General features: G+C 51.7%; 1 protein-coding gene across 1 annotated transcript in view; it reads right to left on the bottom strand.

Annotated features, from left to right (window-relative positions):
- The window catches only part of GEN1 (GEN1 Holliday junction 5' flap endonuclease), a 44,597-nt gene that overhangs the window by 21,741 nt on the left and 7,684 nt on the right, over positions 1-15,172 (bottom strand). The window contains exons 4-5 of the mRNA XM_040430972.1: positions 7,195-7,371; positions 1,251-1,361 (exon numbers count right to left, since the gene is read on the bottom strand). Of these exons, the coding sequence (XP_040286906.1) occupies positions 1,251-1,361; positions 7,195-7,371 (288 nt within the window). The remainder of the gene's footprint in view (positions 1-1,250; positions 1,362-7,194; positions 7,372-15,172) is intronic.

The following is a 15,172-nucleotide window of genomic DNA, read 5'->3' as shown; positions in this document are numbered from 1 at the left end:
CTGTTACCAGGCAGATTAGGTGTAATCTGTACATCCCACCACTAGATGGGGATATAACTTAGGTCTTAGGCTGGGTTCACACCTGAGCTTTACAGGCGTTTTTGAGGCGTATTTTGGGGCGTTTTTGTATTTAGGAAACGCTCGTAATACGCGCGTTTGTGTGATTGACCACAGAGGCATCCAGTGGGGGGATCTGTGGAGGACACTGTTATGTGGGGGGATCTGTGGAGGACACTGTTATGTGGGGGGATCTGTGGAGGACACTGTTATGTGGGGGGATCTGTGGAGGACGCTGTTATGTGGGGGGATCTGTGGAGGACACTGTTATGTGGGGGGATCTGTGGAGGACACTGTTATGTGGGGGATCTGTGGAGGACACTGTTATGTGGGGGGGTCTGTGGAGGACACTGTTATGTGGGGGGATCTGTGGAGGACACTGTTATGTGGGGGGATCTGTGGAGGACACTGTTATGTGGGGGGATCTGTGGAGGACACTGTTATGTGGGGGGATCTGTGGAGGACACTGTTATGTGGGGGGATCTGTGGAGGACACTGTTATGTGGGGGGGATCTGTGGAGGACACTGTTATGTGGGGGGATCTGTGGAGGACACTTATGTGGGGGGATTTGTGGAGGACACTTATGTGGGGGGATTTGTGGAGGACACTTATGTGGGGGGATCTGTGGAGGACACTTATGTGGGGGGATCTGTGGAGGACACTTATGTGGGGGGATCTGTGGAGGACACTTATGTGGGGGGATCTGTGGAGGACACTTATGTGGGGGGATCTGTGGAGGACACTTATGTGGGGGGATCTGTGGAGGACACTTATGTGGGGGGATCTGTGGAGGACACTTATGTGGGGGGATCTGTGGAGGACACTTATGTGGGGGGATCTGTGGAGGACACTTATGTGGGGGGATCTGTGGAGGACACTTATGTGGGGGGGATCTGTGGAGGACACTTATGTGGGGGGATCTGTGGAGGACACTTATGTGGGGGATAACAGTTATGTACCTGTCACAGCTACTAACAGTAGATATGGGTAGTGACAGTTTGTAAATTACAAAAGTAATTCGTTTCTCCGGCTAAATTACATTAAAATACGACTAAACGGTGGCACAACCCCTTTAAGCATCATGGCCACCACCGACAAGTAGAAGCTGCGGCAGCTCCAGTATGTCACATAAATAGGTGCACATATCGGCATCATTAGTGTATTACGTATACAGTCTGTATGAAGAGCTTACTTTTGGTACATAATCACATCCGAGGAGGATTGCCAGGCCAACCAGCGACTCTCTGTCCAAACCCAGCCTGGCATTAATGGCGGAGACCTTGTAGCAGTCCACGTGTGGATCCTGTAATAAGGTGACAACCACATAATACGTTATAGACAGTGGTGTTAAACACGTGTCACATCATAGTCATATAATATGGGAAATATCGCCGCCTCCCAGTGAATGGCAGTATAAAAATATAGTATCAACTGGGATCATTTCTTTTCCCATCATAAGCACTATTATTCTAGTCAATGGGGTCTGGCGGGCACACGGCCGGCTATGCCGGATCCGGAGAATACCATCAGGCTATTCTCTGATGGAAAGCTTCGGTGCAAGTATGAAGTTATCCTTAGTGCAATCAGGACAGAGAGAGACCCCCCCAGTTGTGGAGGCACATGCCTTTTATACATAATGGACATGTCGAGGAGTTACAGTTTTGGGGTAGTTGTCAATTGAAGTGGGGTACAAGGAAGGGCAGTTTGGATAAGGAGCTGTTAGAGGTGGATCTACAGACTGAAGGGTCTGAGCCTGTGGTGCGAAGGAGGGGTTTTCCTTTTCAGCCTTTTTTTCTGAAGAAACGGATATCGAGTCGAATTTGGATACTTGGTATTGAACTCAGCCCCATAACCTTGAATGGGACTGAGCTGCGTCTAGGCCACGTGACCAATGAACCTGGGAGTCGGAGTCCCACCGATCACATACTAATTACCTATCCTGAGGATAGGTCAGCAGTGGAAAACACTTCGAAAACCACATTGAGGCTAGGTTCACACCTGAGCGCTTTACAGCGCGTTCCTACGCGCTTTAAAACGCTCAACAGGCATAAACCAATGTTTCCCTATGGGCATGGTTCTCATCTGAGCGTTTTACAGCGCGTACGAACGCGCTGTAAAACGCCCTACGCCCCAAGAAGTACAGGAGCTTCTTTGGGGTGTATTGTCGCACGTTCCCGCCCATAGACTTGATCGGGAACGCGCCTAAGTGGGCGTTTGCTTGTTTCCGCCCATTAAAAACGCCTGTAAAAAGCGCTTATCGAATACGCTCAGGTGTGAACCCAGCCTAAAGAGGTTGTCACACAAAAAAATATTCTAGTTTTCAAACCAGCACGTGGATCTGAATACTTTAGTAAATTGCATGTAATTAAACATTCAGAATAGCCACCTGCTGTATGTTCTTTTTATTATTTCACTCTTCACCTCGCTGAGATGGTCGCACATGCTCAGTTACATCCTTCAACTGCCTCCTGAGCTGTGATAGGGAGAGAGCTGCAGCAGAAAAGACACTCCCCTGGAGCTGCAGCAGAAAGGACACGCCCCTGAGCTGTGATAGGGTGAGCATGGACACGCCCCCTGAGCTGCAGCAGAAAAGACACTCCCCTGAGCTTAAAATAAATCTAGCAGAGCAATGAATGGAGATCTCTGGACACGTGTGAGGTGCAGGGCTGCTTCTAGCTATGTTAGAAAGGTATTGTCATGTACTGTGTGATGTCTGATTTTCATTTTTTATATTAATCTTGGGATAACCCCTTTAACCACTACAGGACCGCCGTACGCAGGATTGCGTCTTTGCGGCGGCCCTGTTATTCCGAGTGGACGCGCAGGTAATCGAGTGGATCTGCAGCCTGCCAGCGGCGATCATTCGCTGGCAGGCTGTAGATCCAATTTTTTTAACCCCTAACAGGTATATTAGACGCTGTTTTGATAACAGCGTCTAATATACCTGCTACTTGGTCCTCTGGTGGTCCCTTTTGCTTGGATCGACCACCAGAGGACACAGGCAGCTCTGTAAAGTAGCACCAAACACCACTACACTACACCCCCCCCCCCTGTCACTTATTTACCCCTTATTAACCCCTGATCACCTCATATAGACTCCCTGATCACCCCCCTGTCATTGATCACCCCCCTGTAAGGCTCCATTCAGACGTCCGTATGTGTTTTGCGGATCCACAGATCCACCAAACACATACGGACGTCTGAATGGAGCCTTACAGGGGGGTGATCAATGACAGGGGGGTGATCACCCCATATCTCTGTAAGTCAGGGCTTGACAAATTTCCTTGGAATCTAGTTAGGAGACAGGCGGAGCCGCGTCATAAAATCTATATTGCGATATAATTTTAAGCATGTGCGATATGCGATATATATCGCGCTATATTGTTTTCTATATTTGGGGGGGGGGTGTTTAAACTTTTTTTTTTTTTTTTTACTTTTTATTTAAATTTAATAACTATTAGCCTCCTTAAGGCCTAGAACGCTTGTCATATTCACCCTAATAGAGCTCTATTAGGGTGAATAGGACTTTACACTCTCCCTGCTGCCCTGTGCTTTGACCATGGCAGCCAGCCTCTGATGAGCCCCTCCAGCCTCTGATGAGCCCCTCCAGCCTCTGATGAGCCCCTCCAGCCTCTCCCTCTTATCAGCCCCCTCTGGTAACAAACCCACCCCCCCCCCCTCCCTCCCCAGTATTAATCATTGGTGGCAGTGGGCAGTTCCGATCGGAGTCCCAGCAGTGTAATGCTAGGGCTCCGATCGGTTACCATGGCAGCCAGGACGCTACTGAAGTCCTGGCTGCGATAGTATGTTAGTGAGCAGCATTATACTCACGTGCGCCGTGATCCTTCTTCTCATAGGTCTGTGCGGCGCATTGCTAATGCTATAAGCATTAGCAATGAGCCGCACAGACAGAAGAAGGAGCGCCCGGCGGCCACGGCGCATGTGAGTATAATGCTGCTCACTAACATACCATCGCAGCCAGGACTTCAGTAGCGTGACTCCTGGCTGCCATGGTAACCGATCGGAGCCCCAGCATTACACTGCTGGGACTCCGATCGGAACTGCCCACTGCCACCAATGCAGACAAACATTCCCGGCACCCGACCTCTGACAGGACGCTGTGATCCGCGCGATTAACCCCTCAACTGAGGGGTTAATCGCGCGGATCACAGCGTCCTGTCAGAGGGGCCGGGATATGGCTGGCACATTGGTATTCAGGCAGTCATTGGTGGCGCAGTGGACACAGTCCCTCCCCTCCTCCTCCTCCTCTGTTCTCATTGGTGGTCAGCGGCAGCCGCGCACAGTGGGGAGGGAGGGACTCTCTCCTTCTCCACTGTGCCGGCTCAGGAAACCATGGTGCGCTCCCAGAGCGCATCTTTGAAAACGGGCTGACAAATACCCAAGCGCCAGGACCAAATTCTTGGTCGCCATGGCGACCTGGGATTTGTCGAGCCCTGCTGTAAATTGACAACTTTGTATAAAAAAATTTAAAAAGTTGTGATTTACAGAGATATTTCTCTCACCCACCATGGGTATATGTAAAAATACACCCCAAAACACATTTCCCTACTTTTCCTGAGTACGGCGATACCACATGTGTGACACTTTTTTGCAGCCTAGGTGCGTAAAGGGGCCGAAAGTCCAACGAGTACCTTTAGGCTTTACAGGGTTGCTCACAATTTAGCCTTGCCCAAAATGCCAGAACAGTAAACACACCCCACAAATGACCCCATTTCGGAAAGAAGACACCCCAAGGTATTCGCTGAGGGGCATATCGAGTCCATGAAAGATTGAACTTTTTGTCACAAGTTAGCGGAAAGGGAAACTTTGTGAGAAAAAATAAAAAAATAAATCAATTTCCGCTAACTTGTGCAAAAAAAAAACAAAAAACAACAACTTCTATGAACTCGCCATGCCCCTCACGGAATACCTTGGTGTGTCTTCTTTCCAAAATGGGGTCACATGTGGGGTATTTATACTGCCCTGGCATTTTAGGGGACCTAAAGCGTGAGAAGAAGTCTGGAATCCAAATGTCTAAAAATGCCCTCCCAAAAGGAATTTGGGCCCCTTTGCGCACCTAGGCTGCAAAAAAGTGTCACACATGTGGTATCGCCGTACTCAGGAGAAGTTGGGGAATGTGTTTTGGGGTGTCTTTTTACATATACCCATGCTGGGTGAGAGAAATATCTCTCTAAAAGACAACTTTTCCCATTTTTTTTTATACAAAGTTGTCATTTGACAGAGATATTTATCTCACCCAGCATGGGCATGTGTAAAAAGACACCCCAAAACACATTGCCCGACTTCTCCTGAGTACGGCGATACCACATGTGTGACACTTTTTTGCAGCCTAGGTGGGCAAAGGGGCCCACATTCCAAAGAGCACCTTTAGGATTTCACAGGGCATTTTTTACACATTTTGATTTCAAACTACTTCTCACGCATTAGGGCCCCTAAAATGCCAGGGCAGTATAACTACCCCACAAGTGACCCCATTTTGGAAAGAAGACACCCCAAGGTATTTCGTGATGGGCATAGTGAGTTCATGGAAGTTTTTATTTTTTGTCACAAGTTAGTGGAATATGAGACTTTGTAAGGAAAAAAAAAAAAAAATCATTTTCCGCTAACTTGTGACAAAAAATAAAAAAGTTCTATGAACTCACTATGCCCATCAGCGAATACCTTAGGGTGTGTACTTTCCGAAATGGGGTCATTTGTGGGGTGTTTCTACTGTCTGGCCATTGTAGAACCTCAGGAAACATGACAGGTGCTCAGAAAGTCAGAGCTGCTTCAAAAAGCGGAAATTCACATTTTTGTACCATAGTTTGTAAACGCTATAACTTTTACCCAAACCATTTTTTTTTTTTACCCAAACATTTTTTTTTTTATCAGACATGTAGAACAATAAATTTAGAGAAAAATTTATATATGGATGTCGTTTTTTTTGCAAAATTTTACACCTGAAAGTGAAAAATGTCATTTTTTTGCCAAAAAATCGTTAAATTTCGATTAATAACAAAAAATGTAAAAATGTCAGCAGCAATGAAATACCACTAAATGAAAGCTCTATTAGTGAGAAGAAAAGGAGGTAAAATTCATTTGGGTGGTAAGTTGCATGACCGAGCAATAAACGGTGACAGTAGTGTAGGTCAGAAGTGTAAAAAGTGGCCTGGTCTTTCAGGGTGTTTAAGCACTGGGGGCTGAGGTGGTTAAGAATAGGGTGGATTCATTGGATCTAATCCATCATATGGGGAACTGTATATGTAAGAAAAGCTTAGTGCATATCCAAACCACCCTAAAGGCTCTTTTTTGTAAATAATATTTCCTAATGAATAGGCCCTGCAGGGCATGTAATCCCCTCTGGCACTGCTCAGAGAACTCTATTACTGGAAAACTGACAACTTTCTGTGCAAAGGGCCAAAGACATCAGTAAGGGTGTGCTGAGCGGGTGTCAGATATCCAGTACTGGGAATATCAGCTGTCCTCACGGACTACACAACACTGCCACCTACTGGAAGAATGGGGAACCTCAACGGTAATCAATTTGTTTTCTTCATTCGTTTAGTAATGAGTTATATCAAATATAATTATTATTACCCATCTAATAAGGGCCATTTTTTCCACTCACTTTCCCGCTAAGCCACCCTCACATATGAGCTGGAAAACTGAAAAAGGTGATAAGAATTCACAGGTTTTTTTTCTTTTAGTTTTTTGGAGCATTTCTTTCATAAAGAGGGAGGCAAAGAGGATGCAATGTAATGCGACATTTTACGGCAAGATCTAGGTGCAATCACGGTAAATTTGTCGGAACAAAATGAGAGAGACAAGCCTATTGGTCAGGTAATGAGGACGTATTACTTCCATTCAGGAGTCTGGAAAGCTGGGTCAGAACTGATGTGTGAGCAATAAGCCACATTAGTCACTACCCCGCTTTCCCAGGAACAGATAGAAATGTTATTTTACTTCTAGCAACTACAGCATTTTGTCCACTAGGGGCAGCGTTCCATTATAGTATAAGGAGAAAGACTCCGGGCAGCTGCCAGCTCTGGATCATAAGCATTAAGATGGAGCAAGAATACGGATCCGTGCGGGTTTCTAGGTTGTACGTCTTGTAGAGGGACAGACTCTGCTCCTACCTTCACATTCATGGTGAAATTCCTGTATACAGTCTGAGCGCCGTAGAGAAAGACGTCCCCATCGTTGGTGATGCATCCATCCACGTAGCCATTCGCATCAAGGTACGCACACATTGCCTCTGCTTCTCCAGCCGCCTGGACCCATGGCACCCCCAAGCAATCCAGCATGCGGAGGCACTGAGGAAAGGGAAGCCGGACAGAAGATTAAACACTTCCATCAGTTCATGTGTTATTCCATGTCTATGGTGCCAGGAGAAATGGGCGTCCAATGTCCTGGGGTATAGGTGTAAGGATTCACGCATACGGTGGGTCTGCAATACACGGGTACCGGCCGTGTGCATCCCGCATGCGGACCCATTCGGTTGAAAAGGCCTGCAATCCGGGAGATGCGGTGCGGAACAGAAGCACGGATTGGAATTCCACGGAGTGCATCCGTGGCGTTTCTGTCCGTGCCTCCGCACCGCCCAAAGAAATAAAAAAATAGAAGAAGATGTTCTATTTTTTTACGGTGCGGACGGATCACGGACTCATTCAAGTTGAATGGGTTTCGATCCGTCCCGGCCGCCGCACGGATGTTGCCCGTGCATTAGGGACCGCAAATTGTGGTCCCCAATGCACGGAACGGCCGCGTGCATGAGCCCTAAGGCTGTGTTCACATCACGTTTTTGCCCAGTGTATAACGCATACAGTAAACTGATGTCATAACGTGGTAGCTGTCCCCGTAGGGTTCCATTATATATCGATTTTTTTTAAAAGTACATTTTTTTTTAGGGATTCTGCAGGATGGAAAGCGTAGTGTACTGCACTTTTGCATCCTTTTTTTCCCCCCAAAGTGGGACAAAAAGGAGACTTTTGTATTACTTACCAGTAAAGTCTCTTTCTCGCTCTTCCTTGGGGGACACAGGAAACCATGGGTATAGCTCTGCTCCCTAGGAGGCGTGACACTAAGTGAAAGCTGTAAGCCCCTCCTCCATCAGCTATACCCCTCAGCCTGGAGAAGAGACTGCCAGTTGCGTGTCCAAGTAGTGAAAGATAACCACCAACCGGAAAAAGAACCGTCAAGCCCCAACGGGGGCAACCAAGCCGGAACCACAACTGTAAACCCAAATGAAGGGCGGGTGCTGTGTCCCCCAAGGAAGAGCGAGAAAGAGACTTTACTGGTAAGTAATACAAAAGTCTCCTTTTCTCGCCCATATTCCTTGGGGGACACAGGAAACCATGGGACGTTCCAGAGCAGTCCCAGAAGGGAGGGACCAGAACAAACTAGACCAACACCGGAGGCATCAATCAACTGCCGCCTGCAACACCAGACGGCCTAAAGCAGCGTCAGCCGACGCATGAGTATGCACCCTGTAGAACTTGGTGAAGGTGTGCAAGGAGGACCAAGTGGCCGCCTTGCAAATCTGCTCCGTAGAAGCCCGATTTCTCTGAGCCCAGGAAGCCCCGACCGCTCTAGTGGAATGAGCGGTAACACCGAGGGGCGGAACCTTGCCCTTGGCGAGATAAGCCTCAGTAACAGCCATCTTGACAAAACGGGCGATAGCAACTTTGGATGCCGCCAACCCTCTGCGCGACCCCTCCGGAACCACAAAGAGCGAGTCAGTACGCCTGAAAGAGCCGGTTACCTCCAGGTAAGCCTTGAGCGCCCTGACAACGTCCAGGCGATGAAGTTCCCTCTCCCTAGGGTGGGAAGGGGAAGGACACAAAGAGGGGAGAACGATGTCCTCGTTCAGATGAAAGGCGGAGACCACCTTAGGAAGGAAGGAAGGGACCGGACGAAGAACTACCTTGTCCTGGTGGAACACTAGGAAAGGTTCCAGACAGGAGAGTGCAGCCAATTCGGACACCCTCCGAAGAGAGGTGACTGCTACAAGGAAAATAACCTTGCAGGACAGAAGTCGCAAGGAAACCGTCCGCAGAGGCTCGAAAGGAGAAGCCTGGAGCGCTGAGAGAACCAGGTTCAGGTCCCAGGGCGGTACCGGAGGCCGGTACGGGGGAACCGCGTGAGCCACGCCCTGAAGGAAGGTCTTGACAGGACCAAGGGGGGCCAGTGGGCGCTGAAACAAAATGGACAGCGCAGACACCTGACCCTTCAAAGAACTAAGACCCAGACCTTGGGCAAGTCCGCTCTGCAGGAAGGACAAAACGGTGGGGAGAGAAAAGCGGAGCGGAGGAATCCCTAGATCGGCACAGAACCCCAAATAGGTCCTCCAGGTCCTATAATAGATCCTAGAAGAGGACGGCTTACGGGCGCGGATCATGGTGCGGACGACGTCCGCAGAAAAACCCCTACGTGTCAGGACGGTGGTCTCAACAACCACGCCGTCAAACGTAGGGACCTTAAACGCGGGTGGAAGATCGGTCCCTGAGAGAGAAGATCTTCCCTGGCGGGCAGCGGCCAGGGCGCGTCTGCCAGGAGCAGCATGAGGTCGGCATACCAAGACCGGCGGGGCCAGTCCGGAGCGACCAGAATCACCGAGACGCCTTCCGCCGCGATCTTCCGAAGGACCTTGGGCAGGAGTGGGATGGGAGGGAATATGTATGGACGCGCGAAGCCTCGCCAAGGAAGAACGAGGGCGTCGGCTCCGCAAGCTCCCGGATCCCTGGCCCTGGACAGATAGGCGGGGACCTTGTGATTGAACTTGGAGGCCATGAGGTCCACGTCCGGTATGCCCCAACGAAGGCAAATGGCCTCGAATACCTCCGGGTGAAGAGACCCCTCGCCGGGGTCGACAGTGGTGCGACTGAGGAAGTCCGCCGCCCAATTGTCCACCCCTGGAATAAAAATTGCCGATAGGGCCGGGACGTGGGCTTCCGCCCAACGGAGAATGCTGGAGACCTCCCTCATTGCAGCAGCGCTGCGAGTGCCCCCCTGGTGGTTTATGTACGCCACAGCCGTGGCGTTGTCCGATTGTACACGAACTGGATGACCCTTCAACAGATGAGTCCAGTGTCGTAGAGACAAAAGGGCCGCTCTCAGCTCCAGGACATTGATCGAGAGTTTGGACTCCGATGGAGACCAAATGCCCTGGACGGATCGGGGAGGAAACACGCCTCCCCAGCCCAAGAGACTGGCATCGGTTGTAACCACCAACCAGTTGAGTGGCAGAAAAGACCTGCCCAGAAGAGGGGACTGTAACCACCAGCGGAGAGATGACCTCACCGGAGGCGATAGATGGAAGGGATGATCCAGAGACTGCGGCGATTTGTCCCAGGAGGAGAGGATCGCCCGTTGGAGAGGGCGGGAGTGAAACTGCGCAAACGGGATCGCCTCGAAGCAGGCAACCATCTGCCCCAAGACCCGCATGCAGAAGCGGAAGGACGGTCGACGGTGGAGAAGGAGACCCCGAACCGCCCCACGGAGGATCAGACGTTTTTCCGAGGGAAGACGTACTTCCGCCGCTCCCGTGTCTAAAAGCATTCCCAGGAAGACCAGTTGTCTGGAGGGGGGAAGGGAGGACTTGGGGAAGTTGATGACCCAACCGAACCTCGTCAGAGTCTCTAGAGTGAGATCCACGCTGGCAACCGCTTGAGAAAGGGACGGAGCCTTGATGAGGATATCGTCCAAGTATGGTAGCAGAAAAACACCCCTGGAACGGAGTAAGGCCAAAACCGGGGCCAGGACCTTGGTGAACACCCGGGGGGCTGTTGCCAGCCCAAAGGGAAGGGCGACAAACTGGAAGTGGAGGTCCCCCACGGCGAATCGGAGGAAGCGATGGTGACACCGGGCTACCGGAACATGGAGGTAGGCATCCTGTATATCGATGGAAGACATGAAATCTCCCTGCTCCAGGGAAGCCACCGCGGAACGGAGGGACTCCATCCGAAACCGTCGAAGGAAGAGAAAACGGTTGAGCTTTTTGAGGTCCAAAATGGGCCGCACCGAACCTCCCTTCTTGGGAACAACAAAGAGGTTCGAATAGAACCCTTGGAACCTTTCCTCTAGAGGAACGGGGGTAATCACCCCTCTGTCCAGTAAGGCTTGAACAGCCGCGGAGAACGCAGCCGCGCTTTTCGGGTCCCGCGGGGGGCGGGAGCGAAAGAACCGATCTGGAGGGAAAGACGCAAATTCGATTTTGTATCCTGAGGACACAATTTCGAGAGCCCAGGCGTCGGAGATGTGAGCCATCCAGATGTCCCTGAAAAGGAGGAGCCGGCCCCCCACCCGGGTGGGTGGGGGCGCGCCTTCAGGCAGAGGATTGCTTTGCTGCGGGTGTGCGGGCAGCCTGCGGCCTGCGCCAGGAGGGCTGTGCCCGAAAAAACGGCTTCCTACGTTTATCCTGGGGAGGGGCCGAAGCGGCAGCTGCGGGGGGAGCCCCAGAGGTCCTGCGGGAGGACCGAAAACGAGACGCACCGGGGCGTCCGCGGGGGGCGCCCCTGGCTTGGGGTTGAGGGAGATGGGTGCTTTTACCACCCGTGGCCTCTGAAATAAGCTCGTCTAGGCGGACCCCGAAAAGGCGGGAACCCGCAAACGGTAGCCCCGCCAAGGAACGTTTGGAGGCAGCGTCCGCTTTCCAAACTTTCAGCCAGAGCTCCCTCCTGACGGAAACCGCCAGGGCGGAGGAGCGTGCAATAAGGGCTCCCGCATCAAGGGAGGCCTCACAAACAAAATTCCCGGCCCGAATAATAAGCTGGGCCAAGGAACGTAGGTCCTGGATGGGGACGTCCGAGTCCAACTCCTGTTCCAGCTGCGCACCCCAAGCAGAGATTGCTTTACCTGCCCAAGCAGAGGCAAAAACCGGTCTGAGAGCAGAACCGGAGGCAGCAAAAATGCCCTTGGAAAGGGTCTCCATGCGACGGTCCTCCGCTGACTGAAGAGAGGACCCGTCGGGAACAGGGATGGCCGTGTTTTTTGACAGACGGGCCACAGGGGGGTCCACCTTGGGTGGGGACGACCAGGTGGCCACGACATCGGCTGGAAATGGATAGCAAATGTCCAGCTTCTTGGGATTGACAAAACGGGCGTCCGGGCGAGCCCAAGCCTTAGACACCACGGAGGAGAAATCAGAGTGGATTGGAAAGACTTTTGAGGCCTGCCTGGGTCTGATAAAGGAGACGCTAGCTGCGTCAGAGCTAGGGGGGTCATCCTGCACCTTAAAGGTGTCACGAATATCCGAGATGAGTTGACTCATCGCTGAGGCTAGCTTGGACGGCAGGGCCGAGTCCATTTCCAAATCTGAAACCGCCAATTCACCTTCAGAGAGCGAATCCTTTGGAGAGGAGAGGCTCGTCTGGGTGCGCACGCGTGGCGGGGAGAGGGAGGCATCCGAGGAGGAGGCTCGCTCTACTCTAAGACGCTTCTGAGAGTGCCTAGCTCGGGAGGGGTCACTAAGAGGGAGTGAACCCGCTGCAGCGGCAGAAGCGGTGGACCCGGAGGGCGCGACAGTAAAAGTAGCGTCCTGCGGGGTAGGTGGCCTGTCTATTAGGCGGCCCACAACATGAGTGAGGCTTTCCACGGCCTGGGACAGGGATCTAGCCCAGTCAGGCGGGTCAGAGGAAGCAGGGAGCGACACAGCGGGCGACTGAGGCTGCGGTGGAGCTCGGCATGCAGGACAGTGCGGATCAGACTGCCCCCGGGGAAAGGGTTCCCTACAAGCAGTACAGGCATGGTACCAAGGCTTGGCAGCTGCAGAAGGGTCTGACATGGTGGAAATGTTGCCTTATGGGAGACCCCAGGGCAAAAGGAACGGAGATTACACCCAACAACAGTACTGGCACGGAGGGGGTTAACAGTCCTACCAGACCCTGCAAGCGGCAGCAGCAAGGGAAGCAGACAGAAGGAGGCTGTGGAGGGGAGGCAGCCGGCACGGGGATGAACAGCTTCAGGATCGGACGTAGAGAGGATTCCACGCAGTATGCGATGTGGAGCCCGACGAAACCGGAAGTAGCGGAGCGCTATGAAGCTCCGCCCACCCCTCGCCGCGCTGAAGAGACGCAAAGCCGCGCGCGCGCGGCAAAATGATTTTAACCCCCAAGATTGGATGAGTGCCGGCCAGCTATGGCGCCTGTTCGTGCCAAGGAAAAACGGCCCCCAGCCTACAGCCGTTCCCTGAAGGGAACCTCCCTTCTATGAGTTCGTGCCCTGCCGCTAATAAAGTGGATTTTTGCCCTGACAAAGTCCCCCCCAAATGATACCCGGTAAGGTGCCGGTAAGATATGCCCATGGGGGGGGGGGGGGGCTCGATGTAGCAGCAGTGGGAAGGAAGGGGAGGCTGGAGCAGCCACTCTCACCATACGCTGTCTTCGCCCTCAATCCATCCAGCAGGGTCGCCCCTTCAGCTACTGGCACCGCAGTGGCAGGAAGCCGGGGGAGGGACTTGGCGTGCGGGCGACCCTTGAGCTGGCGGGACGCAGGGGAGCGAGGCTGCCCTGGTCCACCTTGTCTTCTGTGGGGGAGGCGGCAGTGCGGTATTACCGGCACTGGCGCAACTCAACCCCGGGAGAAACAGAGGGGTCTAATGCGCCTCTGTTGTCCCTGTAAGTAGAAAAAAATCGAATTAAAACAAAAAATTAAAAATTATAGGAAAACAACCCTGCATAAGCAGGGGGTGTCTTGCCTCCTTGGACACTAAGCAAAAACTGGCAGTCTCTTCTCCAGGCTGAGGGGTATAGCTGATGGAGGAGGGGCTTACAGCTTTCACTTAGTGTCACGCCTCCTAGGGAGCAGAGCTATACCCATGGTTTCCTGTGTCCCCCAAGGAATATGGGCGAGAAAACATGATGTGAACAGCCCCTTATAGACAGAGGCCAGGGAGAGAAGATCACCAGGGGTAGGTTCCTGGTCATACATATGAGGCACATAGGCTTAATCAGTGCCCGCGCTCGAAATAATGTTGCCATATAGTGTACAAGTACAATGCTGCCATACAGTAGCCATAACTAATGCAATATTGTACAATATAGACACCCACGGCGTACAAAACTGTATATAAAAGTCTGTACACATAGAAGTCCCACCAAATCCAATGTAATGTCCCTACGTAGAACAGTTCTGCCTGTCAGATCCAAAAGTTCAGCGCTCACTGCGGAGGAGGTATGGACGGCTTCAGCCCTCCACAGAGTCGCGCCGCTGTGCAGAAAAACGCAATCCCCCTCACATGGACTGGCCAATTCTGTCCCGTCATACGAGGCGTGCCCCCATTGTCTGATAGGTGCGGGTCCCAGAGGTGGCACCCACACCTATCTCATAAACTGAGCCAGCAAAGTGAAGGAGGGCGCACAACGCATGCGTGGCCACCGCTTCCATTCACTTCAATGGGGCCGACAGAAATAGCCAAGCCAGCGCTCTGCTAGTTTTGGCGGCCCCATAGAAATTAATGGAGGGCGCCCGCGCATTTGCCGTACACCCTCCTTCACTTTGACGGCTCAGTTTAGGAGATTGATAGTTGCCTATTGGACCCGTACCTATCAAATGAGGGCATATCCTAGCCCCCGGACTAAGCTGGAAGGGCGAAACCCTGGGCCGGGCCATTGTAAGGAGTGGAATATCGTTTTTTCAAGATAAGCACTTTTTAAATGGGAGTTTAATAAAGCCTTTAATATAAGCAGCCTCCTTACAGTCTCCCGCGATGCTGCGGCGCCATCTTTCTGTGCAGCTAAAGACATACCCCGCCTCGTATGACGGGACAGTATTGGCCAGGCTGTGTGAGGGGGATCGTGTTTTTCTGCACTCCAGAGAGTTATTTGGATCTGACAGGTGGGACTTTTCTATATAAAGACATTGCATAGGGTTTTGCATGCCGTGGACATCTATGAGCAGTATGCGTTCATATGAAGTTTTTGTAATTGTATTAGAGTGGGCATTGTCCAAAATTAGAAAACATGGCTGCTTTCTTCCAAAAATAGCACCACCCCTGTCCATGGGTTGTATCTGGTATTGCAGCTCCGCTCCAATGAATTCAATGGGGCAGAGCTGCAATACTGCAAACAACCTGTGGACAGGGGTGGTGCTGTTTTTGGAAGACAGCAACCATGTTTT

Source organism: Bufo bufo, chromosome 4 (genome assembly GCF_905171765.1).
Source record: "Bufo bufo chromosome 4, aBufBuf1.1, whole genome shotgun sequence".
NCBI lineage: Eukaryota > Metazoa > Chordata > Amphibia > Anura > Bufonidae > Bufo > Bufo bufo.
This window is presented reverse-complemented; position numbering and strand designations above follow the sequence as displayed.